Source organism: Myotis myotis, unplaced genomic scaffold, assembly GCF_014108235.1.
Source record: "Myotis myotis isolate mMyoMyo1 unplaced genomic scaffold, mMyoMyo1.p scaffold_m19_p_3, whole genome shotgun sequence".
NCBI lineage: Eukaryota > Metazoa > Chordata > Mammalia > Chiroptera > Vespertilionidae > Myotis > Myotis myotis.
In genome coordinates this window covers 212,758,198-212,781,584 of record NW_023416335.1, presented here as the reverse complement: position 1 = coordinate 212,781,584, position 23,387 = coordinate 212,758,198, and the positions used below count along the sequence as shown (strand labels likewise).

Below are 23,387 nucleotides of genomic sequence, written 5' to 3'. Positions count from 1 at the left end.
CCTCGGCTCTCGTCTCCTTGTCAGTTTTCTTCCTTTTAAAGTGCTCACTTCCCGCGGACACCCCGGGTGTGTGAAGTACAACAGCAGCTCTGAGGGCCCAGGAGCCGAACCCCGAGCCCCCAGTGTAACCCCTGAGAGCCGGCGAGTGGGAGGAGAGGCCACTCTGTTGCTTCTAGTCACCCCACGGGGGAGGGCAGGGGTGCTGGCCAGGCCGCCCACAGCACTGCTCACCGGGGCCTCAGCCCTTCTGTGGACACCCTGGTGGGCTGGATCGGGGGGAGCCCAGATGCCCCTGGGGGTGGGATGAAGGGTCCCTGCCTCTCCGTGAGCGTGGACACGTGCACGCACAGTTTAACCCACAGCACCAACCGCGGAGCCGAAGACAGCGATGGGCCTGCGCTCAGTGACAATGACGCGACATAAGGCTCAGCCCCCCCCCCCCCCGTGAGTCCGCACGTGAGCCAGGCCTGTGCCGGCCTCCCCCAAGGACACCAGGACGCTAGACTCCCCAGTTACCCCAGCTGGACAGGAGGGAGGTAGGACCTGGCGAAGGTCACGTGACCACTTAGTGGCAGAATGGAACTTGCCTGTGAGGCACCAGCTGCCTCAGAGTCTCAATGACTGTTCCCTGAGGCAGGGGGACGGCCTGCAGCTGCCTCTCAACCCCACGCCCCTTCACATGGTGCGTGCCTGCAGGAGCGTGCACAGGGCGCTATGCAGAGGTCAATGTAGCGTCACTCCCTCGGGCCAAGGATGGACAGTCCAGCTCGAGCAGCGTGGCTCAGGGGTTGAACGTCGACCTAGGAACCAGGAGGTCACAGTTCAATTCCCGGTTGGGGCACAGGCCCGGGTTGTGGGCTCAATCCCCAGTGTGGGGCGTGCAGGAGGCAGCTGATCCACGATTCTCTCTCATCGTGGATGTTTCTCACTCTCCTTCTCCCTTCCTTTCTGAAAGCAATAAAAATATATTTAAAAACAAACAAAAAAAACCTTGGATTTCTTTAAAAAAAAAAAAAAAAAGAGTGGACAGCCCTGTTCCCACACTCTCACCTTTCCGACTGCCCTCACACCCCTGCTGGCCTGTCCTTCCCTCCGGGCGCTTCTCCCAGAGCCTGGGGCTGGGCCTGCTCTGACTGACCGCTAATGGAGCCATCCTTGCCTGCGGGGCTGAGCTGGACATCCTGCAGGGACAGCTGCCCTGTCCCCTCAGGGCCCTGGGGCCAGGAAGTGCCGGGCATGTTCTGTGGTTATCTCCCAGCCCAGGTGTCTTATTCCGGAAAGTGAAAGCTGCCCACACCCAGCTCCCTCCCTGCATGTGAGTTTTCAGACAGCAGCAGCGCTTGCAACAGGAGCTTTTGTTTATTTAAACCCAACCCACCAAAGTAAAGTCCTAGCGCAAAACAGGCCGGCCGGGACCCCCAGGTGGGCCTGCTGCCCTTCACCCCACAGAGAGCTTCCCACTGGGGCTGGGGGTCCTCTGGGAGGCCCCCCCTGCGCCTCCCCAGGAAGAGGCAGGGCAGGCGGAGGTCCTGAGGGTCGCACTGAGGGCGGGACTCTCCCTCCTCCCCTTCCTCCAGCAGCTCCTTTCCTGGGGACTCAGTGGAAAGTCCCCGAGTACCAGCTTCCAGAGCAAACCCGTCTTTTGGTCAATAATGTCCTCCAAGTGTGGCTAATGGGACGCAAAGCTCATATTTGGCTTCAGCCCAAAGACTGTGTTTTTGGCGACTTGGAGCGATATTGGGTCAGGCTATTTATTCATCTATTTGTTTCCCTGCCGGCTCCGCACCTGCCTCCTCTCAGCAGGACATGCAGCGGCCCCAGCGGCCCCTCCCTCTCCAGAAAGACCCGCCCTGTGAGGAGTCAGCACCTGCCCCCCTCCTCACCGCTTCCCCCGGGGCGACCCTGTCCCTGCTGCCCCACTTCCCTGACCACTGCAAAGCCCGGGCCAGTCGGCTCTGGCACCCCCGCCAGGGGCGGCACAGGAGAGGGGAGCTCCCCACATTCCTCACCCTCGGGGCAGTGCCTGCAGGAGGCAGTGGCGGGCCGGGGTGCTGCCGCAAGGTTCTAAACACCCCCAGGCGGTCCCCACCCCAGGCCACCTCCCCGGCCCCCGCGCCCTGCGGTCGGTCGTGATTCGTTGGGAAGTAGCCGGAGCCTCTGGGACTCGACGATGGGTTCGCGAACACCCGGCCCTTCGCACGCGCCGGACGTGAGCTCTCCGCTGTCCCCGCTGCAAATACCAAATGTCAACCGGGCGGTTTTGCTTTTCGCTTAAAAGTGCTTCCAACCAAGTGGCATCTGAATGCAGTTAGTGGCCGGTTAGGTTTCAAAGTCCCGAAGGAGCTCCGTGGGGGGGGGGGGCGCTTTAGCCTCCGGCCTTTTGCTGGGGAGGTGTGACCCCCCGCCCCCCCCAGCAGCCTCCTCCGTCAGTAACGCAGGCGGGCGCCCGGCACCTCGCACCGTCTCTCCCCTCCCGGGTCCAACCCGCCCAGCGGCGGGCACGGCGGTCTCCGCGGACCCGTTCTACAGGGTGGGATGCGGGGGCTTTGGGCCTCGCCGGCCCGGACAGGCAGAGCCACCGCCCCACCGGTAGCGGCCGCCCCGGGGCCCAACCCCGCCTTTCCCGGCCCGGCCCCCTCGGCCCCGCCCCCCAGGGAGGCGGGTGGGGAGGCCGCAGGGGAGTGGGCCCGGCCCCACCCCCGCCTCCGCTGCGCCCCCGCGTCTCCATAGCGATCTCCCAGGCGCGCACCTCCGGGCCGGCTCCCCCCCGGGCCGAACAATACGCTGCTGGGCCAGGGGCGGGGCGGGGCCCGGCCGGGGCGGGGAGAGCGCGGGCAGAGGGGGCGCGGGCGAGCGCACCGCCCAGGCAGCAGCCGGCCGCTGGGGTCCGAGCGGCGCGGTGCTCTCCAGGCCGCTCCAGGAGCGCAGCCCCCGCCCCGCGCCGGGCCCGCCTCGCTTCCCACGCCGCCGAGCCGGGCGCCCGCGGGAGCCACCTGGAGCCGCCGCCACCGCAGGTTGATGCGCGGCACCTCCCGGAACGCGAGGAGGAGCCATCTTGAAACCAACTTAGCAAACTTTCGCAAAGTGCTCTCGAAGTGGAAGCTGCGGGCGAGGCAGGGCGCGCGGCCGCCGGTGTCCCCGCACGGGCCCCCGGAGAGGCGGGGCGCGGGCTGCCTCGAGGGCCGGGAGCCGGGCGCACGGGAGCCGCCCCCCGGGTGGATGCGGAGCCGCGCCGGGTGCATGGATTGTGCTCCGGCGCCCGGCTCGGGCTCGGGGCCATGGCGCCGCGGCCGCCGCCGCCCGTGCTGCCCTCGCTGCTACTCCTGGCCGCGGCCGCCGCCCTACCGGTGCTGGGGCTCCGAGCGGCCGCCTGGGAGCTGCGCGTGCCCGGCGGAGCCCGCGCCTTCACCCTCGGTCCCGGCTGGACCTACGCGCTGGACGCCGTGCGCACCCACCGGGCGCTACGAGAGTCGCTGGACGTGAGCCGCGACGGGCGGCTGGGTGGGCGACGGCACGGGCCGGGCCCGGGGCCCCGCAGCTGCGCGCGCCTCGGGGGACGCCCGCTGCCGCTGCACGTCCGCCTGGCAGCCCGCGGCGCCCCGACCGTGCTGAGCCTCCGCCTGCGGGCGCGCGCGTACGGCTCTGGTTGCGGCGCCCGGCTCCGGCCACGACGGGCCATCGGCGCGGAGCTTCGCGCGAGGGCCGTGCTGACGGTGCCCGGGCCCGGCGCGGCGCTTTGCTTCCCGGCCCCCGGCGGCGGCGGGGCCGTTCTGCACTCGGCGCTGGCGGCCCTGACCACGTTCCCGGCCTGCCGCTGCCCGCTGCACCCCGGCCGCCTCTGCCCGCGCGGCCCGGTCTGCCTGCCGCCGGGCGGCTCGGCCCGCCTGCGCCTGCTGTGTGCCCTGAGGCGCGCGGCCGGCGCCATCCGGGTGGAGCTGGAGTTGGAGACGGCCGCGGGGACACCCTCCCCGTCGCCGTCGCCGCCAAGACCGACCAGGGCAGGGACGGCGAGGCGGGCCCGGCGGGGTGCCGGCGGCGGTACGAGCCCTCAGTTCCCGCTGCCCAGCTACCAGGTGTCGGTGCCCGAGAACGAGCCGGCGGGCACCGCGGTCATTGAGCTGCGCGCGCACGATCCCGACGAGGGCGAGGCGGGCCGCCTGAGCTACCAGATGGAGGCGCTGTTCGACGAGCGCTCCAACGGCTTCTTCCTCATCGATTCGGACACGGGCGCGGTGAGCACGGCCCGCCCGCTGGACCGCGAGACCAAGGACACGCACGTGCTCAAGGTGAGCGCCGTGGACCACGGCCTGCCGCGGCGCTCGGCCGCCACCTACCTCACCGTCACGGTCAGCGACACCAACGACCACAGCCCGGCCTTCGAGCAGTCCGAGTACCGGGAGCGCGTGCGCGAGAACCTGGAGGTGGGCTACGAGGTGCTGACCATCCGCGCCACGGACGGCGACGCGCCCTCCAACGCCGACATGCGCTACCGCCTGCTGGAGGGCGCGCGCGGCGTCTTCGAGATCGATGCGCGCTCCGGGGTGGTGCGCACGCGGGCGGCGGTGGACCGGGAGGAGGAGGCGGAGTACCAGCTGCTGGTGGAGGCCAACGACCAGGGCCGCAGCCCGGGCCCACTCAGCGCCACGGCCACGGTGCACATCACGGTGGAGGACGAGAATGACAACTACCCGCAGTTCAGCGAGACGCGCTACGTGGTCCGGGTGCCTGAGGACGTGGCAGTGAACACGCCGGTGCTGCGCGTGCAGGCCACCGACCGGGACCAGGGCCAGAACGCGGCCCTGCACTACAGCATCGTCAGCGGGAACCTGAAGGGGCAGTTTCACCTGCACTCGCTGAGCGGCAGCCTGGACGTGATCAACCCGCTGGACTTCGAGGCCATCCGCGAGTACACGCTGCGCATCAAGGCGCAGGACGGGGGCCGGCCGCCGCTCATCAACTCCTCGGGGCTGGTCTCGGTGCAGGTGCTGGACGTGAACGACAACGCGCCCATCTTCGTGAGCAGCCCGTTCCAGGCGGCCGTGCTGGAGAACGTGCCGCTGGGCCACTCGGTGCTGCACATCCAGGCCGTGGACGCGGACGCGGGGGAGAACGCGCGCCTGCGCTACCGCCTGGTGGACACGGCCTCCGCCTCCGCGGGGGGCGCCGGCGCCCAGGGCCCCGCCTCGGCCGCGGACTTCCCTTTCCAGATCCACAACAGCTCGGGCTGGATCACCGTGCGCGCCGAGCTGGACCGGGAGGCGGTGGAGCGCTACAGCTTCGCGGTGGAGGCTGTGGACCACGGCTCACCGCCCATGAGCTCCTCGGCCAGCGTGTCCATCACGGTCCTGGACGTGAACGACAATGACCCCGTGTTCACGCAGCCGGCGTACGAGCTGCGCCTGAACGAGGACGCGGCCGTGGGGAGCAGCGTGCTGACCCTGCGCGCCCTCGACCGCGACGCCAACAGCGTGATCACCTACCAGCTCACGGGCGGCAACACCCGGAACCGCTTCGCGCTCAGCAGCCAGAGCGGCGGCGGCCTCATCACCCTGGCGCTGCCGCTGGACTACAAGCAGGAGCGGCAGTACGTCCTGGCGGTGACGGCGTCGGACGGCACGCGTTCGCACACCGCGCAGGTCTTCATCAACGTCACGGACGCCAACACGCACCGGCCGGTGTTCCAGAGCTCCCACTACACCGTGAGTGTCCGCGAGGACCGGCCTGTGGGCACCTCCATCGCCACCATCGGCGCCACGGACGAGGACACAGGCGAGAACGCGCGCATCACCTACGTGCTGGAGGACCCCGTGCCGCAGTTCCGCATCGACCCCGACAGCGGCACCGTCTACACGCTGACGGAGCTGGACTACGAGGACCAGGCGGCCTACACGCTGGCCATCACGGCCCGGGACAATGGCATCCCCCAGAAGTCCGACACCACCTCCCTGGAGATCCTCATCCTTGATGCCAACGACAACGCGCCCCGGTTCCTGCGGGACTTCTACCAGGGCTCTGTCTTCGAGGATGCGCCCCCATCCACCAGCGTCCTCCAGGTCTCGGCCACCGATCGGGACTCGGGCCCCAACGGCCGCCTGCTCTACACCTTCCAGGGTGGCGACGATGGCGACGGGGACTTCTACATCGAGCCCACGTCCGGCGTGATCCGCACCCAGCGCCGGCTGGACCGGGAGAACGTCGCCGTGTACACACTTCGGGTCCTGGCTGTGGACCGGGGGAGCCCGGCGCCCCTGAGCGCCTCCGTGGACATCCAGGTGACCGTCCTGGACATTAATGACAACCCCCCCGTGTTTGAGAGGGACGAACTGGAGCTGCTGGTGGAGGAGAACAGCCCGGTGGGGTCCGTGGTGGCCAGGATTCGCGCCCATGACCCCGACGAGGGCCCCAACGCCCAGATCATGTACCAGATCGTGGAGGGCAACGTGCCCGAGGTCTTCCAGCTGGACCTGCTGAGCGGGGACCTGCGGGCCCTGGCCGAGCTGGACTTCGAGGTGCGGCGGGAGTACGTGCTGGTGGTGCAGGCCACCTCGGCCCCTCTGGTCAGCCGGGCCACGGTGCGCGTCCGCCTCCTGGACCAGAACGACAACCCGCCGGTGCTGCCCGACTTCCAGATCCTCTTCAACAACTACGTCACCAACAAGTCCAACAGCTTCCCCGCCGGCGTGATCGGCCGCATCCCGGCCCACGACCCCGACCTCTCCGACAGCCTCAACTACACCTTCCTGCAGGGCAATGAGCTGCGGCTGCTGCTCCTGGACGCGGCCACGGGCGAGCTGCAGCTCAGCCGGGACCTGGACAACAACCGGCCGCTGGAGGCGCTGATGGAGGTGTCTGTGTCCGGTGAGTGGCCCTTGGGCGCCTGCGGGGCTGCCCGGGACCCGCTGGGACCCGCCAGGGGCCTGCCGGGCGTGCTGGGGCGCATTCGGGCAGGGCCCAGGCGACTGGGGGGGGATGTGTGGCCTCCGGTTGGATGGTTGGGTGCTGCAAGCGGGAAAGGGGTGGTGCTCCCCACCCCGCCAAGCGGGCGGGAGGGACACGGCACTGCTTCCCTCAGCATTTTTGCTGGGAACAGGCCTGGGCTTCTTCAAGTTCAAGACCGGGCTTCTTGGCGCCTCCCTCGGCTGGCCGCGGCCACCGAGCTGTGCTGCTCAGACCTGGTCTCCGGGGTTATCTGAGTCATCGGGTTTGCTGCTGAGGCTTTGCCATCAGCCACACACTTGTCTGGAAAGATGAAAGGTCACTGCCCATCTCAGGTGCCAATTAGTTCCCGGGCGGGACCGTGGGGAATTGCCGGATGGGCCCCTGAGTCACCCTGTAATACGGCTGGAGCCGGGGCCCTTGCGTCTCCTCTCCGTCTCCTGCGGATAATGACAGTGGGCTGTGTGTGCTCCCTGTGGGAGCGCTTTGCAAAGCGGAGCCATGTTTGATCTTCGCTTCTGCACTAGACGCGGGCTTCACATTTGGGTGTTACTCAGAGGCCTGCCCCGGTCGCTGGGGGAGCCAGTGTGGGACCCCTGCTGGCCCGCTCTGGGCTGGAAGGGACTGGAAGGGACTGTTTTGGCTCAGCCAGCCACATGCTTGGCAGCAAAGAGCGGGCCCCCATGTGCCAGGCGGGCGGGGCCTGTGGGGCTGGGGAGAGGGAGACCCAGAGTGGGTGTGGGATTGGAGAGACTCCGGAGAAAGAAGGATTTGAAGGATTTGGGGTGTGTGTGTGTGTGGGGGGGTGTTGTCTGGGAACAATAAAGGGACCCCCTGCAGCTCCTCAGGGGCCCACCTGTGGGTGCGATCAGCTGGTGCAGGCTGTGCACCTTAATTATCACCAAGAAAGGCTCGGATGGGGGGTGGGCGGGTTGAGTCAATGTTTCAGATTAGTCATTTAAACAACAAATTATTAGGATATGCTATCACCGTGGGAGCCCAGGGAGAATGAAAAGGTTTACTTTCTGACTGCGTTTGATTCCACAGTTGGCTGCAATTCTGTCTGTGCTCAGGGTGGGCAGCCCACAGGTTCTGGCTGCTTGCTTGTGAGGCCCGGGACTTATGCACGGTTTGAGGCGATGCAATACTTCAACGCAGGTTTGGGCCGTGCCGTCTGTCAGCGGGTGGTACTTTAGGTTGTGTGAGGCCGCGAATACGTGCAGAGAATACGGAATAGCCCCTCAGCGAGAACTGTTGGCCAGGGTGTGGGCTACTCTGAGCAGCGACACCATTTTTTAGAAAGTCTTTCCTAAATTCCATGTGCGTTTTCTTATTTCTTTATCTGCTGGATAAAGCAGAGCGGGAACTCAGCCCACATAAACACGGCTTGGCAGGGCCCCAGGGTGCCGACGGCACAGGGACGGGGCGCTCTGTGGAGCGGTGCGTGCTGGGATCGGCGATGTTTTGCGTCTGGGCCGTCAGGAATGTGGGCCCCCTGTGTCGGCCGGATAACAGGGTTTAGGGTGGATTTCGTTCAAAAGAGGTTAGTCGCTCAGGGCCGGCTGGCCTACCTGGTGGGCCCACAGCCTGGACCACAGCCGGAGGTGGCGGGGAGATTGTCCCAGTGATTCCTGCTGGGCACCGCATCCCACGTGACACACCTTCGTTTAATCAGGCACTGGGGCTCAGGTGTCGACTCCCCAGGGAATAACGAGGACCTTTTACTGGGTATCAAGCAGTTTTCTATAATCTTTATTTACACTGTCACTCACTCTTCTGGTTGCTGGGGGGCGAGTGGTGTTTGGCTGCTGCCGTTTTACAGATGTAGAGACCAAGGCTCAGGCCTCCACATCCCCAGGGTCACACAGGGAGCAGGAGTCCCGGTGCACACCACGACCCAGAAACACAACCCCCCCCGCCCCCCAGCACCCTCGCTTTCCGGGGACAGAGCTTTTGAGAAATTAGTGGCTCGGTGAATTGTGTCCATGGCGGATCCTTGTTCTGGTGTACAATAGGCCCCTTCGGGTGCTAGGTAGCCCTGAGAACACTGGGCTCCGATGTCATGCTCCCAAGAAGCTAATCACTGTAAACTATAAAACTCTGTAACTCCAAACAGCAGAGCACCCCGTAGAAAGAAAACAAAGCAAAGAGATCTGCCCTTCAATTAACAGAGGCCATTCTCAGGTTTTATTGGGGAACCGTGGAGAGAGCTGTTGTTTCAAAGGCATCGGCTGTTTTCAATGAAGTGTTACTGGCTTCCCCGTTGGCAGTCCTGCCCTGGAGCCTCGAATGCAGAATCACCGCCCCGCAGGGCTGCCCACGAACAGCCCAGATGAGGTTTTGTGGGCTCCTTGCCAGGAAGGGCCTAAACCAGTGATGGCGAACCTTGTGAGCTCGCGTGTCAGCATTTTGAAAAACCCTAACTTCACTCTGGTGCCGTGTCACATATAGAACTTTTTTGATATTTGCAACCAGAGTAACACAAAGACTTATATTTTTGATATTTATTTTATATATTTAAATGCCATTTAACAAAGAAAAACCAACCGAAAAAATGAGTTCGCGTGTCAGAGGTTCGCCCTCACTGGCCTAAACTTTAGGCCCTAAAGCTACCAGCCCTGCTGGGGGCGGGGCCTAACAGTAGGTCCCTGGGGGCGGGGCCTGGGGGGGGCCTGGGTGGACTGCTGGGAGTCGGCCACTCCTTTCCGCCTGGGGCCGGGGGCTCCAGCGGCCATTCCCTCTGTGAGTAGATGGTGCTCATGGTTTTTTGTAGCCTCCTGAGGACAAAACACGGCAGGTATTTGAAAAGCTTTTGAATTGTGCATATAGTCGAGTCCAGGTAGCCGCCGTGTGGGGGTGACATCCAGCCACACAGATGTTTGTCTCCCGTGAGATGGTTTTTAATGAGATTGAAGATGTGGTGGTGGAGCCCTGGCCGGGGTGGCTCAGCGCCATCCTGTGCACCGAGAGGCCACTGGCTCGCTTCCGGGTCAAGGCCCAGGCCCAGGTTGCAGGGCACCTGCCCTGCCCCTCTCTCTACAGTCAGTTAAAGCATTGAAACCTGTTTTTGAGGTGGGACTTCTTTACGATGGTTAGAGATGGGCCTGGGTCTTGAAAGCACCGGCTGGTAACGGCGGGGCTTTCGAGCGTCGGTGCTGCCGCCGTCTCCTCCAGGCGGAGGGTGTGGTGGTAACGTTGCCATTTTAATCCAACTCGGGCCGGTGTGTGCCTGCGGGTGCAGAGCCTCAGCCGGGCCTTGGAGGACATGACACTCGGTGGGAAATGGCCCTGCTTTCGGGGGGCGGGAGGGGGACCCACGGGCATGGGGGAGGCAGCGCTTGCCTTGCGGAGTAAAGATGGTGGGTCGATGCGTCGTCCGGGCGTGTCAGGAAAAGCTAGCCCAGTGGTTCTCAACCTTCTGGCCCTTTAATACAGCTCCTCATGTCGTGACCCAACCATAACATTATTTTCGTTGCTACTTCATCACTGTCATGTTGCTACTGTGATGAATCGTCATGTAAATATCTGATGTGCAGGATGGTCTTAGGCGACCCCTGTGAAAGGGTCGTTCGACCGCCAAAGGGGTCGCGACCCACAGGTTGAGAACCGCCGAGCTGGACGGTGCCGTGGGCGGGAGCGGCCTTTCCGCTGACGCGGGCGGAGGGGACGTGGTGCGGTGGCGCCCAGGCTTGCTATCGCTTTAGGAGGGATTTGCTGGTTAAATACAGGATGCCGTGGGCACGTTTACACAGACGATTGCAAACAAGGAAGTGGGAGGCGGCCACTGTACCAGGCCCGGGTGCAGGCGCTTTGTTTTTTCTGGGTCTCGGCTTGAACCAGCCCAGTCGTCCAGCCGGTGCTCCCGTGGCAGAGTCAGGGGCTTAGGGCCGCCGGTTAGCCGTGGAAGGGCTGCAGCAGCTCTGGAGAGAGTCGACGCTAACAGACTTTCAGAAACACGGGCTCAGAAGCAAAGGAGGGTTTATTGAGCACCTACTGTGTGCCAGGCCTACTGTGTGAGGCCCCGGAGAGCCCTGTGGCCTGGTCTCGGAAGGCGGGGGAGACCAACAGTGGATAAATGGGTCCCTGGCAGGGGGAAATGGGGAGGCTGGCTGGACGGCCTGGGAGGGGGTGAGGGGAGCTTGGGGCCAAGGTTGGGGTGGTGTCTAAGCAGCTGAGAGGGAGGGCTCTGGGCAGTGAGCACGGAGGGGAGGGCCCAGCTTGAGGCTGAGGAGCAAGGGTGACAGAGTGGGTCGTGAGGTTAGATGGTCAGACGTGCAGGTCTGGCTGGGAGAGACCAGCGGGGGTCATGGCTAGAGGTGGTCAGGACGGCTGCGGGGCTGACACGAGGACGGTGAGGGCTGGGAGTGGTCAGCGACCTGTCTGCCGGCGTGAGATGAGCGCGGGGCTCAGGCACAGCCGCAGGGGCTGTGGCCCAGTGTCCTGTCGGGTGGAATGGACCAGCATGGGGGCTGGGGCAGGAGACACCCCAGGGCCTGGCTCTGGCGTCGGGGGAGGGGGTCCTGCAGGGTCGCCAGTGCCAGTTGGGAGCCTGAGGACAGAGATGTGGTTTGGTTAGAAGGGGAGGCCCTTGGTGGCCTTCGTGAGAGCCGAGTGCTGGGGGGGCTGGGAGCCCCCGGGGGAGCAGAGGACAGGTCCCTGGGGGTGAGTGAGGCTCAGAGCAGAGGCCGTGGGAGCCGGGCGGGACCTGGCTGAGTTGAGAGCGAAGGGGAGCTCACCTGTTCATCTGCCCACCCAGCCCGTCCTCCAGCCCACCTGCCCAGGTAGGTGTGCACCCAGCGGGCACTGGCACCTTTGGGGTCTGTGGGCGTGGGGGACAAGTCTTGGTTGGTGGTAACCCTGAGGCTGTGTGGCCAAGCTGAGTGTGGACAGGGCTGCGGGGTGGGGGCGGGGACGGTAGCTTCCGCTTCCCGTGGAGTCACGGCCTGTGATGGAGGAGCCAGAGGGCAGGGACCGTGGCAGGGCCGAGGCCACAGGTGGCCTGGACTCAGGAGGGCCAGGTGCCCCGTCTCAGCACGGCTGCCTGTGACCTGAGGTCTCCGTCTGGCCCACCGACCAGTGAGGGAGACAGGACAGGTCGCAGGCACCTGAGCCCTCTCGGGGGCGGTGCTGAAATCCGTGTGGAAAAGTGGCTGGCAGTGTTGGTGACGCCAGAACTTGGTGCAGGACCCAGTGTCCCGGTGGGAAGCCCATCTGATCTGGGCTGCGCACACACCTGCCCATGTTGATGCCCAAGAGCAGGAACCAGGGAGGTGGCTGGTGGGTGCCAGGCGCTGGCAGCACCCTGCGAGCCCGGGGCGTGTGGCACGGGGCCACGGGCCACGCCCCTGCCAGCCCCCGATGCTCGAGGTGGATTGCATCGAGTGGGGGATGGGCGGGAAACCTTCCTCGCTTGGCCTGGCTTCCTCCCGCTCACTGCCTTTGGGGAATAGTTTTCTGGTTTTTCTCCTTGTCGTGTAACCCGAACACGCAGTTCACATGGAAGCCGCAGATCGGATTCCTGCCGGGGGCGTGCACAGGCCTCTGGCCCTCTGGGTGTTGGTTTGGGGAGGGGAACCGGGGGTCCTGAGGAGATGGGGGGGGCGGGAAGGGCGGTCAGGGCCTCAGGCTGTAGAGGTCAGGGGGCCACCTTGTGTTTGTGGGGGCGACGAGTGCGCACACAGTAGGGGCTTGGCCGATACCTGTGGATTGTTTATGGGACGAGCCGAGGGGTCCTGGGGTTCTATTTGCCAGGGCCACAGTGGCTCTACCGCCTTCGCTTGGGGCCCAGAGGGAGGCTCCGGCAGAAGACAGGCCCCCCAGCCCGTGTGGTGCTGGGGGCGTGGCCTGGTGAAAGGAAGAGGCGTTTTCAGGAAAACTCCTGCGGCTTTGGCTTCAGGTGAGAACGTGTGCACACGGGCAGTCGCGAACATTCCCAACGGAGACAGCCCCGCCGGCTCTGCGTTTTCATCCCCGCTGGGTGCCTGTTCTCACAACACCCTGGGCTCTTCCCTCAACACGTAGACACGCAGACACACACGTGCTCACATGCACACGCACGCACACAAACGCACACACACATGCACACTCACAGACACACATGCACACACAAATGTACATGTAACCACACATGCACAAGCACACACATGCTTGCAAACACGAATGTACACACCAACACATGTTCACACGCATAGGTACGCAGACGTGATTTAAGCAGCGACTTCGAGGGCCTCCCCGGGACATTCTGTTGGCTGAGGATCAGAGAACCGGAACCCAGCTGAGGGGTGTGGCTGTGACTTGGGGAACCTTTCTCTGGCCGTATGCGGCTCAGGTGCCGAGAAGTGGTTTCATTCCAAGCTGCTAGAAAATATTCGCGAATCGTATGTCGGATAAGGGATTACTACCCAGAACGTATAGAGCAGGGTCCTCAAACTGCGGCCCGCGGGCCACCTGCGGCTGCCGAAAACATTTATCCGGCCGCCGGGTGTTTTTGCCGCCGCTGTGTGCATAGGAATTTGTTCACAGTTTTTTTTTAAACTATAGTCCGGCCCTCCGACGGTCTGAGGGACAGTGAACTGGCCCCTGTTTAAAAAGTTTGAGGACCCCTGGTGTAGAGAATGCTTCTGGCTCAGCCACAGAACAAGCCCCTCGAATAGAAGGTGGCGAAGGACCCGAGGGGACGTGCAGGTGGCCAGCAGGTGTGTGACAAGATGCTCCGCGTTGCTCATCGGGGGAAACGCAGGTCGGAACCACAGTGGGTACCACCTCCCACCGGTGGGGTGTCTGTCCCCCAAACAAACAGAACAAAACAGGAAGCAGCGAATGTCGGGAGGGTGTAGGGAGTGGAGGCCTCGTGCGCTGGTTGGTGCGCGTGGGAGATGGCGCGGCCCCGTGGGGGACAGGGCGGCGGGTCTCAAAGGAATGAAACAGCAAGTGAGCGTAGGACCCAGGAATTCCACTCCTGGGTGTACACGCCCGGAAGGGGTGAGAGCGGGGTCACCCACAGGTGCGGCACACCCGTGTTCGGCAGCGTGCCGCGCGCCAGCCAACGGCGGGAGGCGGCCCAGGGCGCGCCGACGGGGGAGCCGATGAGCTCGGTTACGCACTGGCTGTCCATCAGCCTCGGCAGGGAGGAAGCCCCGACACCTGCTGCTGCAACACGGTGAGCCCGGAGGACTTCACGCCGGTGACACACCGTCACAGTCACAGAGGGCCGGGTGCTGTGACGATGGGGGGGGGGGGGGGCCCTGGAGCCGTCAGCTTCATCCAGACACAGGGCGGGAGCGGGTGCCGGGCTGGGGAGGGGAACGGGTTAGTGCTCCCTGGGGTCAGATCTCCGGTCCTTGTGTGAGATGAGAAGAGCTATGGGGGTGGGGGGTGGTGAGCTATGGGGTGGGGGGTGGTGAGCTATGGGAGTGGGTGATGGTGAGGGTGGCCCACAGTGTGAATGTCCTTGACGCCACTCAACTGCAAACTTAAAAACGATGAAAAGGTGACATTTCACACGCTTACCACAATAAAAAAGGCTAACAAAACAAAGCGGTTCTGGCCAGCAGATGCTGGGCTTGTGGGGAGCGCCTCTGCGGGGGCGGAGGGGGGGACGTGAGGGGAAGTTTCCCCCCTGAGGCTGAGCGGCCAGCAGCTCCCTTTGGCCCCTTTGAATGCCCTGTGCCCAGGGGACCTTGCTCCTTTGTCCTCCTCTGCGCCCTGAGAGTCGATGAGTGTGGCCCCAGGCCCGTTGGTATTGACACAGGCTCCTCACTCCCTGGACCACCTAGGAGATCACAGTGGCTGTGGTTTAGAGGGAGGTGCTTCTGCTTCTGGGGGGTCAGGAGGGAGGGGTGCAGAATGCGTTGCCCACAGAAAGGGGGTGCGGGGCATGGGCCTGTGCTGAGACGGCCACCCCCCGCCGGTGCCTTTTTGCGCCTGATGCCAGGTGACACGCTGTGGGCGTCGCCGGTCCCACTGGCCGGCTGTCTCTCGCGAGCATGGAAAATTCTCTGATGTGTCATGGAGCGTCCCCCCATCTTCAGAGAAGAGCGGGTGGAAAATAGTAAGGTGTGTGGTGCTGAGAGATTTCCCGTGCATCCGGCAGGCGGCCGTCGGAGGTCAGGTGTGTGTGTGTGTGTGTGTGTGTGTGTGTGTGTGTGTGGCAGGAAGCCCAGGGCCGTGAGCTCTGCGTGTTGGGGTGGGCAGCTCACTGTGGGACAGAGATGCCCGGGAAAGCAGGACAGGGGGCCGGGGGGACACAGAGGCTGGTTTTGCTGCCCGGCCAGCACCTCTTAATGCGAAATAGGGCACCCAGGCTGGTGTGGCTCCGTGGATAGAGCATCGGCCTGTGGACGGACCATCGGGTCCCAGGTTTGATTCCGGTCAAGGACGCGTGCCTCGGTGTCAGGCTCCTCCCTGGCCCAGGCCCTGGCCGGGGTGCGTGCAGGAGGCAGCCAATCGATATGTTTCTCTCTGTCTTTCCCTCTCTCCCGCTCTCTCTAAAAGTCAATGGGAAATGTCCTCGGGTGAGGAGTAACAAAAAAAGAAAAGAGAAGGACAGGCCCTGGCTGGGGTCTGCCTCCAGGGCAAACCGGGCTGCGGGGCCCGGAGGCGGGACCGGGCTGGGCGGGGGCGGCGCCGGTCCCTGGCCGGCAGGGAAGCCGCTGTGTTCGCATCAGAACTTGGCTTTTCCCTCCCTGGCTCTGCCGCCCACTGGCCCGGCCTCTTTTGAACCCAGAGCCAGTTTGCAGCCGCGTGGACCCTGGGCTGAGCTCCTGCAGGGGCCAGACTTGTATCTGCGGCTTCAGGGAAACGGAGGCACTGACCCCCTGGGCCAGGGGGCTCTCGATTCGTGGCCCACGGAGCCCACGCTGCCTGTCGAGGAGGCGCTCCGGAAGCGCGAGCTTCTCCCGGGACTGTGTTGAGAGAGGATTCTTGCAGCATCGCCCGAGGTGCTGTCCCCGGGGTTCCGGGCGGCCTGACTCAGGGAGGGGGCTTTAGAGTGGACAGCCGGCCGTCATGACTGTCAAGTTCCGGAACGTTTCTTTTAATATCCTATATAATAAAGAGCTAATATGCTAATTAGACCGAACAGCAGAGCGACCGTCCTGACGACCTTCCGGACGAAGCTGGGGTTGCGAGGGGCTTCGAGGAGCTGCGAGGGCCGAGCACTTGCACGGATTTCCTGCATCGGCCTCTAGTATATTTAATATATTTGTATTGATGTCAGAGAGGAAGGGGGAGGGAGAGAGGGATAGAAACATCAATGATGAGAGAGAATCACTGATTGGCTGCCTCCTGCATGCCCCCCACTGGGGAGGAGCCTGCAACCCGGGCATGTGCCCTTGACTGAATCGAACCTGGGACCCTTCAGTCTGCAGGCCGACGCTCTATCCACTGAGCCACACCGGCCAGGGCCCGGAATATTTTTATCACTTCAAAGTTGTACACTTTTTTGTCATATTTTAAAATCGGTGGCATTCTCCAAGCTGAATATTCATGGCTGCTTTGGGTTTATTCTATGGATATCTAACGAGATCCAGACTTACCTGGCCGTGGGGTCAGGTTGGCTGCTGCTAGCAGAGGGTGGCCGCTGTCCGGTGGCACTGGGGCAGGTGGTGCATGCGCCTCTCCAGGCCTCGTCCTCCCCAGAGCCCCAGGCCGAGCGCAGGCCCTTCCTGGGAGCTCTGGCGCCCGGCAGCTCCTGGAGCTTGGTGCCCGGCTGGCCCCGCGGCCTGCGGTGCCCGGGGAGGGGCAGGGAGAGGCCCGTCTGGCAGGTGAGTGCAGAGAGGAGCGGGCTCAGTGCTTCACACGGGCAAGCCCCCTCCGCGGCGTCCTCTCCACTCCCCACTTTTGAAACAGCTTTATTAACCTGGGGCGCTAGCCCGAGCCCGTCCCAGAGGCAGACGCCACTCTCCTGTCTCAGGCCGCGAGGCGGGCTTGTCGCTGCCCCTGCGCCCACTCTGCCTCTGCCCCTGGGGACAGGGCTGTCGCCTTCTCCGGGCCGTCCTGCCCCCGGGGGTGGGCCACGTCCGAGGCTTAGGACCTTCCCTTAAAGGCACAGAACTCTCCTTACAGGACATCAAGGGTTTAAAAAGGAAACCATTGCCAGGGGGTGTCCTGGGGGACGGGGGCGGGACCTGCCGGGCACCACGGAAGGAAAGCGGTGGCCTTGGAGGACGTGCACAGCCGAGGCCACAGGTGGCCCTCCTCGTCGGTGTGGGTGTGTGAGTGAAGCATCCCTGAATCCGAGATGTGGTTGAGGAGTTTTCAGTGGACGCCAGGTGGCCCAGCGCAGTCAGGGGTGCGCCCCGCCAGGCTGGGGTGGCACAGGCAGGCGGCCGGGTGGGGCGGGGGCCCAGGGCTTCTCCTGCAGCCACACTTGCCGGGCGTGGGATGACGCAGGTGGCTCTTGGGCTGCGGGCACTTGGGTCAGAGCCGAGCCAGGCTGAACTCCTCACTGTGGCGCTGACTTCGAGGAGGAGGTGCGGGCATAGATTTTGGCTGCGCTAGACGCTGGGGGGACCATCGGGGCTGTTATAGCCTGGGGCCTGTTTGGTCCTGTGATGAGAAGGTGGCCTGGGCCTGGTTGGTCCTGTAATGAGGAGGTGGCCTGTGCCCTGGTTGGTCCCGTGATGAGAAGGTGGGCTGGGCCCTGGTTGGTCCTGTGATGAGGAGGTGGCCTGTGCCCTGGTTGGTCCCGTGATGAGAAGGTGGGCTGGGCCCTGGTTGGTCCTGTGATGAGGAGGTGGCCTGGGCCCTGGTTGGTCCCGTGATGAGGAGGTGGCCTGGGCCCTGATTGGTCCCGTGATGAGAAGGTGGCCTGGGCCCTGGTTGGTCCCATGATGAGGAGGTGGCCTGGGCCCTGGTTGGTCCCGTGATGAGGAAATAGGTGCCCTGGGTGGTCCCGTGATGAGGAGGTGGCCTGGGCCCTGGGTGGTCCCGTGATGAGGAGGTGGCCTGTGCCCTGGTTGGTCCCGTGATGAGGAGGTGGCCTGGGCCCTGGTTGGTCCCGTGATGAGGAGGTGGCCTGGGCCCTGGGTGGTCCCGTGATAAGGAGGTGGCCTGGGCCCTGGGTGGTCCTGTGATGAGGAGGTCGCCTGGGCCCTGGGTGGTCCTGTGATGAGGAGGTCGCCTGGGGCCTGGGTGGTCCTGTGATGAGGAGGTGGCCTGGGCCCTGGGTGGTCCCGTGATGAGGAGGTGGCCTGGAGCCTGGGTGGTCCCGTGATGAGGAGGTGGCCTGGGCCCTGGGTGGTCCCGTGATGAGGAGGTGGCCTGGGCCCTGGGTGGTCCCGTGATGAGGAGGTGGCCTGGGCCCTGGGTGGTCCCTTGATGAGGAGGTGGCCTGGAGCCTGGGTGGTCCTGTGATGAGGAAGGAGGTGGCCTGGAGTCTGGGTGGTCCTGTGATGAGGAAGGAGGTGGCCTGGGCCCTGGGTGGTCCTGTGATGAGGAAGGAGGTGGCCTGGGGCCTGGTTGGTCCTGTGATGAGGAGGTCGCCTGGGGCCTGGGTGGTCCTGTGATGAGGAGGTGACCTGGGGCCTGGGTGGTCCTGTGATGAGGAGGTGACCTGGGCCCTGGGTGGTCCTGTGATGAGGAGGTGGCCTGGGCCCTGGTTGGTCCTGTGATGAGGAGGTGACCTGGGCCCTGGTTGGTCCTGTGATGAGGAGGTGGCCTGGAGCCTGGGTGGTCCTGTGATGAGGAGGTGGCCTGGAGCCTGGGTGGTCCTGTGATGAGGAGGTCGCCTGGGCCCTGGTTGGTCCTGTGATGAGAAGGTGGCCTGGAGCCTGGGTGGTCCTGTGATGAGGAGGTGGCCTGGAGCCTGGGTGGTCCTGTGATGAGGAGGTGGCCTGGAGCCTGGGTGGTCCTGTGATGAGGAGGTGGCCTGGAGCCTGGGTGGTCCTGTGATGAGGAGGTCGCCTGGGCCCTGGTTGGTCCTGTGATGAGTAGGTGGCCTGGAGCCTGGGTGGTCCCGTGATGAGGAGGTGGCCTGGAGCCTGGGTGGTCCCGTGATGAGGAGGTGACCTGGGCCCTGGTTGGTCCTGTGATGAGGAGGTCGCCTGGGCCCTGGGTGGTCCTGTGATGAGGAGGTCGCCTGGGCCCTGGGTGGTCCTGTGATGAGGAGGTCGCCTGGGCCCTGGGTGGTCCTGTGATGAGGAGGTGGCCTGGGCCCTGGTTGGTCCTGTGATGAGAAGGTGGCCTGGAGCCTGGGTGGTCCTGTGATGAGGAGGTGGCCTGGGCCCTGGGTGGTCCTGTGATGAGGAGGTGGCCTGGGCCCTGGGTGGTCCTGTGATGAGGAGGTGGCCTGGGCCCTGGGTGGTCCTGTGATGAGGAGGTGGCCTGGAGCCTGGGTGGTCCTGTGATGAGGAGGTGGCCTGGAGCCTGGGTGGTCCTATGATGAGGAGGTCGCCTGGAGCCTGGGTGGTCCTGTGATGAGGAGGGTGGCCCCTGGAGCCCGTGGTGGCGTGGGGCTCCCGGCTCTGGGCTGCCATGGGCGCCAGGCCTGTGCAGCTCAGGGACCTGGGACAGAAGCGACTTGTGCTTCCGGAGGCAGCAGGACCACAGTGTGACCCAGTGGAACCGAATGGTGGAGGACGGGAGGAAAGTGAGCGGAACTGTCCCTCCACGTGTGTGGCCGGGACAAGGGCATGGACGCGCCCACGAAGCTGGCTGAGTGGCGAGGGGAGGTGGCGCTCCTATCTGCTCAGCAGAGAGGCGGGCGGAGCTGGCAGCGCCCCAGCCACAGGGCGCCCTGGTCCACGGGAAAGGCGGCTGGCTCCGCTGCTGCCCCCACCTGGGTGGTGCCCTCGAGGCCCCTGGCCCTGGTCTGCCAGTCCGCTGGCCCCGCCCCCTCCTCTGTCTGCCGCCCCCCCCCCCCCCCCCCGTGCCCATTGTGCTCATTCTAGAACATTCCGGCCACAGGGGGAAGCAGGACATCACCCGCGCCCCAGCCTGGAGACAGTCCCTGGTCACCGCAGGGTTTGAGTCTGAGAGGAGGGCCCTGGGCTCATCACCTTCCTCTCTGCCCGGGCCAGGGTTGCCATGGCGATGGGTGCACCCTCAGCGTCCAGGAGGCACCTCTGGGACTGGCATTGAGGAGCCAGCCCTCTGTCCCGGGACAGTGGGTCCCGGAGCTGTGTGTCCCCCTGGCTTCAGCCACCTCCTGGGAGGCCCGGGAGGAGCCCAGCGCCAAGGAATGAGCCTCATTTCCTGACGTTTACGCTTGGATCCCTGGCTTTTAAAGGCGCCTGTGGATCTCCCACCAGGTGACTGACGGGAGCTTTTATGGCTCTTGCTTCATGGGCCAGAGGTGGACGGGGCGGGCCGCACTCGGGGGGGCGGGGCACGGGGGTTCAGAGCGGCCAGCTTACGGGCGAGCAGCCTTAGAGAGAGGCCTGGCCGGGGGAGGCGTGACCGGCTCGGTCCCCTGTGCCCACAAGGGGGGCATCGAGCTGGATGGAGGTGGGGAGGGCACACTGGTCCTTCCTGCCCCGTTGGACGGACCATTTACTCCAGTGGTTCTCAACCTTCCTAACGCCGCGACCCTTTAGTACAGTTCCTCATGCTGTGGTGACCCCCAACTTCATTGTTACAAATTGAACATCATTAAAGCATAGTGATTAATCACAAAAACAGTATGTAATTATCTATGTGTTTTCCAATGGTCTTAGGTGACCCCTGTGAAAGGGTCGTTCAACCCCCAAAGGCAGGGGTCCTCAAACTTTTTAAACAGGGGGCCAGTTCACTGTCCCTCAGACCATTGGAGGGCCGCAGGGTCAGCAGGTTCATTGTCCAAAGCACTGGGGTCACTGTGAGGGCAGCGGAGTGTGCGGAATTTGGCAAGTAGGTGCGGTCCTTTAGGGAGGGGCAGGGCCGAGCAATGTGACAAATGCCACCAGCACAGACTCTTCCGGGCCCAGGGGCGGGTGACCGAGCAGATGACAAGGGAGAAGGCAGAGCTCCCTGCTACTCTGTGTCCCCTACTCCCGACAGGCACCCCTCCCCTCCTCCTCCGTCCCGTCCCCCGCACAGACATGGTAGCACCTGTGGGCGCACAGTGTGGCCACAGGAGTCCCTAACAGCACACCTACGGCCCTCTGGAAGCTCCGACCAGGGACCGGTCAGCGCCCGAGGTCGGCTCGCCACTGTGGCCACAGCCGTGGAGGTGACTGAGGGCGAGAGTGGGGTGCAGCAGGGTCTGGAGGGGGTGGAAGGTTTTCTGGGTCCGACTGTTACCTACACAGATGCCCGTGGGAGGGGGCCTGCCTGAGCTCCCCTTCCTGTGGGGGGGTGGGGGGAGTACACGTGGAGCCCACATTCCCAGAAGAGAAGGCGTGGAGGAGCGTGGGCGGCAGGCGGGCCAGGCGTCAGGAGGGGCTGCTGGGCCAAGACTCCCCCAGAGGCCCTCCTGGTCCTGGGAGGCGGCCACTGGGTGCCACCTGGGCAGGGGCCTGGGCATACACCCCACTGTGTCCCCAGCACCAGGCGGGCACTCTCGGGGGCTGCTGTGGCCAGAACGGCTGCTGGCTGTCAGCCACGATTTATTTATTTATTATTTTTGAAAAATATATTTGTATTGATTTCAGAGAGGAAGGGAGAGGGAGAGCGAGATAGAAACATCGATGATGATAGAGAAACATCGATCGGCTGCCTCCTGCACGTCCCACACAGGGGATGGAGCCCACAACCCGGGCCTGTGCCCTGATGGGAAATGGAACCGTGACCTCCTGGTTCATGGGTCGCTGCTCAACCACTGAGCCGCGCGGCCGGGCTGATGGAGACGCAGTGCGGAGGTCTCCGGGCCGGCCCACACCTGAGGACTGGGTCTCCCAGGGGCCCTGGCTGGTGGTGGCTGTGGAAGGCGGCGGGCCAGGACCCAGGCCAGCCAGTGACAGCGGCCAGGGCGACGCACCGGCGAGGGCACTGCCAGCGTGGTGCCCCATCAGGGAGCCCACAGCCGGGCAGGCAGCCGACGGACACGCACTGGACGGCATGAAGGTGGAAGGAGGCGCGGAGGGTGGGCGTGCCCGTGTCGGCACGGGCAGCCAGCTCTCGTTATTCCGGAACTTGAACACTGGATGTTCTGGAAGCCCCTCCGAAGGGCAGGTCTTGGGAACGCGTGAGGATTCCAGGAGGGGAGACGCCTCATGGACTGGCGGGGACTTGGGTGGGGGCCGGGGGGCCGAGGGGATCAGGCGCCAGGTGGGCAAGGCCTGCGCCGAGCACCGGGCTCCGCGGTGCTGCCTGCTGTGGGCCACCCTGTGGCACCGGTTACGGACGGCTGTTGCCATGGGCGATGCGGGGAAGGGGCCGCAGGCCGACTCCCCACCCAGACAGACGGCCGTGAGGAGAGGCAGCCGGGTCGGAGCCGTCCCGTCGTGTCCGACCCCAGCACGGGCCGTTGGTGGGTTTCCTTCTGCCCTCGCAGGCCCCCAGCCGCCGGAGTAGAGGGGGCCACGGTTATAAAGTGCATCTCGAGAAGAATGACACCCCGCGTCGCCGGGCCCTTGTTGTAGATCCCCCCAGAGGTCACGCGGCACAGGTGGGGCCCCGGCCTCTGCTCTTTTGTGGCGGCGATGGGTGTCACGCCCCCTCGGACGCTGCGATCCTGTCATTTGGCCGGTGGCCTTTGTGCTGGGCTCCCGTTCAGCCCGCCCCGTCCTCTGCAAAAGCACAGAGCGCCGCTGTCATTGTCCCCAAGGTTACTCATCAACCGCCTGGCCGCCAGCCTGCGCGGGACTCCCGTTTCCATGGTTACCGCCATCCCTGTAAATGTGATCCCAGAGCCTGGGGGGAGGGGCCGCGGGGCTCCATAGAAAGGGCACCGCCAGCGCAGGTGAAACCCGGCACCGGTTCTGGCGGTGTCGCCGGGTCCCTCGGGGCTGTGCCCGGCTCCCCGCAGCGCAGAGCCGGCTGTGGGCGCAGACCGGGCGGGTCACGCAGGAGAGGCAGATTCCCGGGGACCCAGGGCGCTTCTGGGGGCTGGTGTGTTCTGAAGGGGGCGGGGCTTGGCTTGGGGGCGGGGTTTGCAGTGGAGGGGCTCACAGGGCAGTTTGGGGGTCTGCGGGGCGAATGCAGAGAATGCTGGGAGATTGTGGGGCCAGGGTGGATGGGTCGGGGCACCGGGAAAGCATTTGATTCAGTTTTGTTTTTTGTTTTATTTTCATATTTCTTTTTCTTTTTTATTGATTTCAGAGAGGAAGGGAGAAGGCTAGAGAGAGAGAAACATCGATAAGAGAGGAACATTGTCTATTAGCTGCCTCCTGCACACCCCGTCCTGGGGATCAAGCCATCAACCCAGGCCTGGGGATCGAACCGGTGGCCTGTTGGCTCCTGGGTTGACAGCGGCTGAGCCACGCCGGCCGGCCGGTTCAGTGTCACTGTTCCCGCAGGCAGCCATGCTGGGTTGGTGGCGGGCTGGGTGCGTCCCGTCTTGCTGTTACAACCAGGTAGTGACTCCTTGGACA

General features: G+C 64.5%; 1 protein-coding gene across 5 annotated transcripts in view; it reads left to right on the top strand.

The window, feature by feature from the left end:
- The first annotated feature begins 2,743 nt into the window (after positions 1 to 2,743).
- Positions 2,744 to 23,387, top strand: part of CELSR1 (cadherin EGF LAG seven-pass G-type receptor 1) — a 99,540-nt gene continuing 78,896 nt past the window's right edge. The window contains exon 1 of one of the 5 annotated variants that reach the window (XM_036301969.1): positions 2,744 to 6,858. In XM_036301969.1, coding sequence (XP_036157862.1) covers positions 3,279 to 6,858 — 3,580 coding nt within the window. In that variant the 5' untranslated portion in view covers positions 2,744 to 3,278. The remainder of the gene's footprint in view (positions 6,859 to 23,387) is intronic. The other 4 variants (XM_036301965.1, XM_036301964.1, XM_036301968.1 and 1 more) reach the window with 4 other exon arrangements.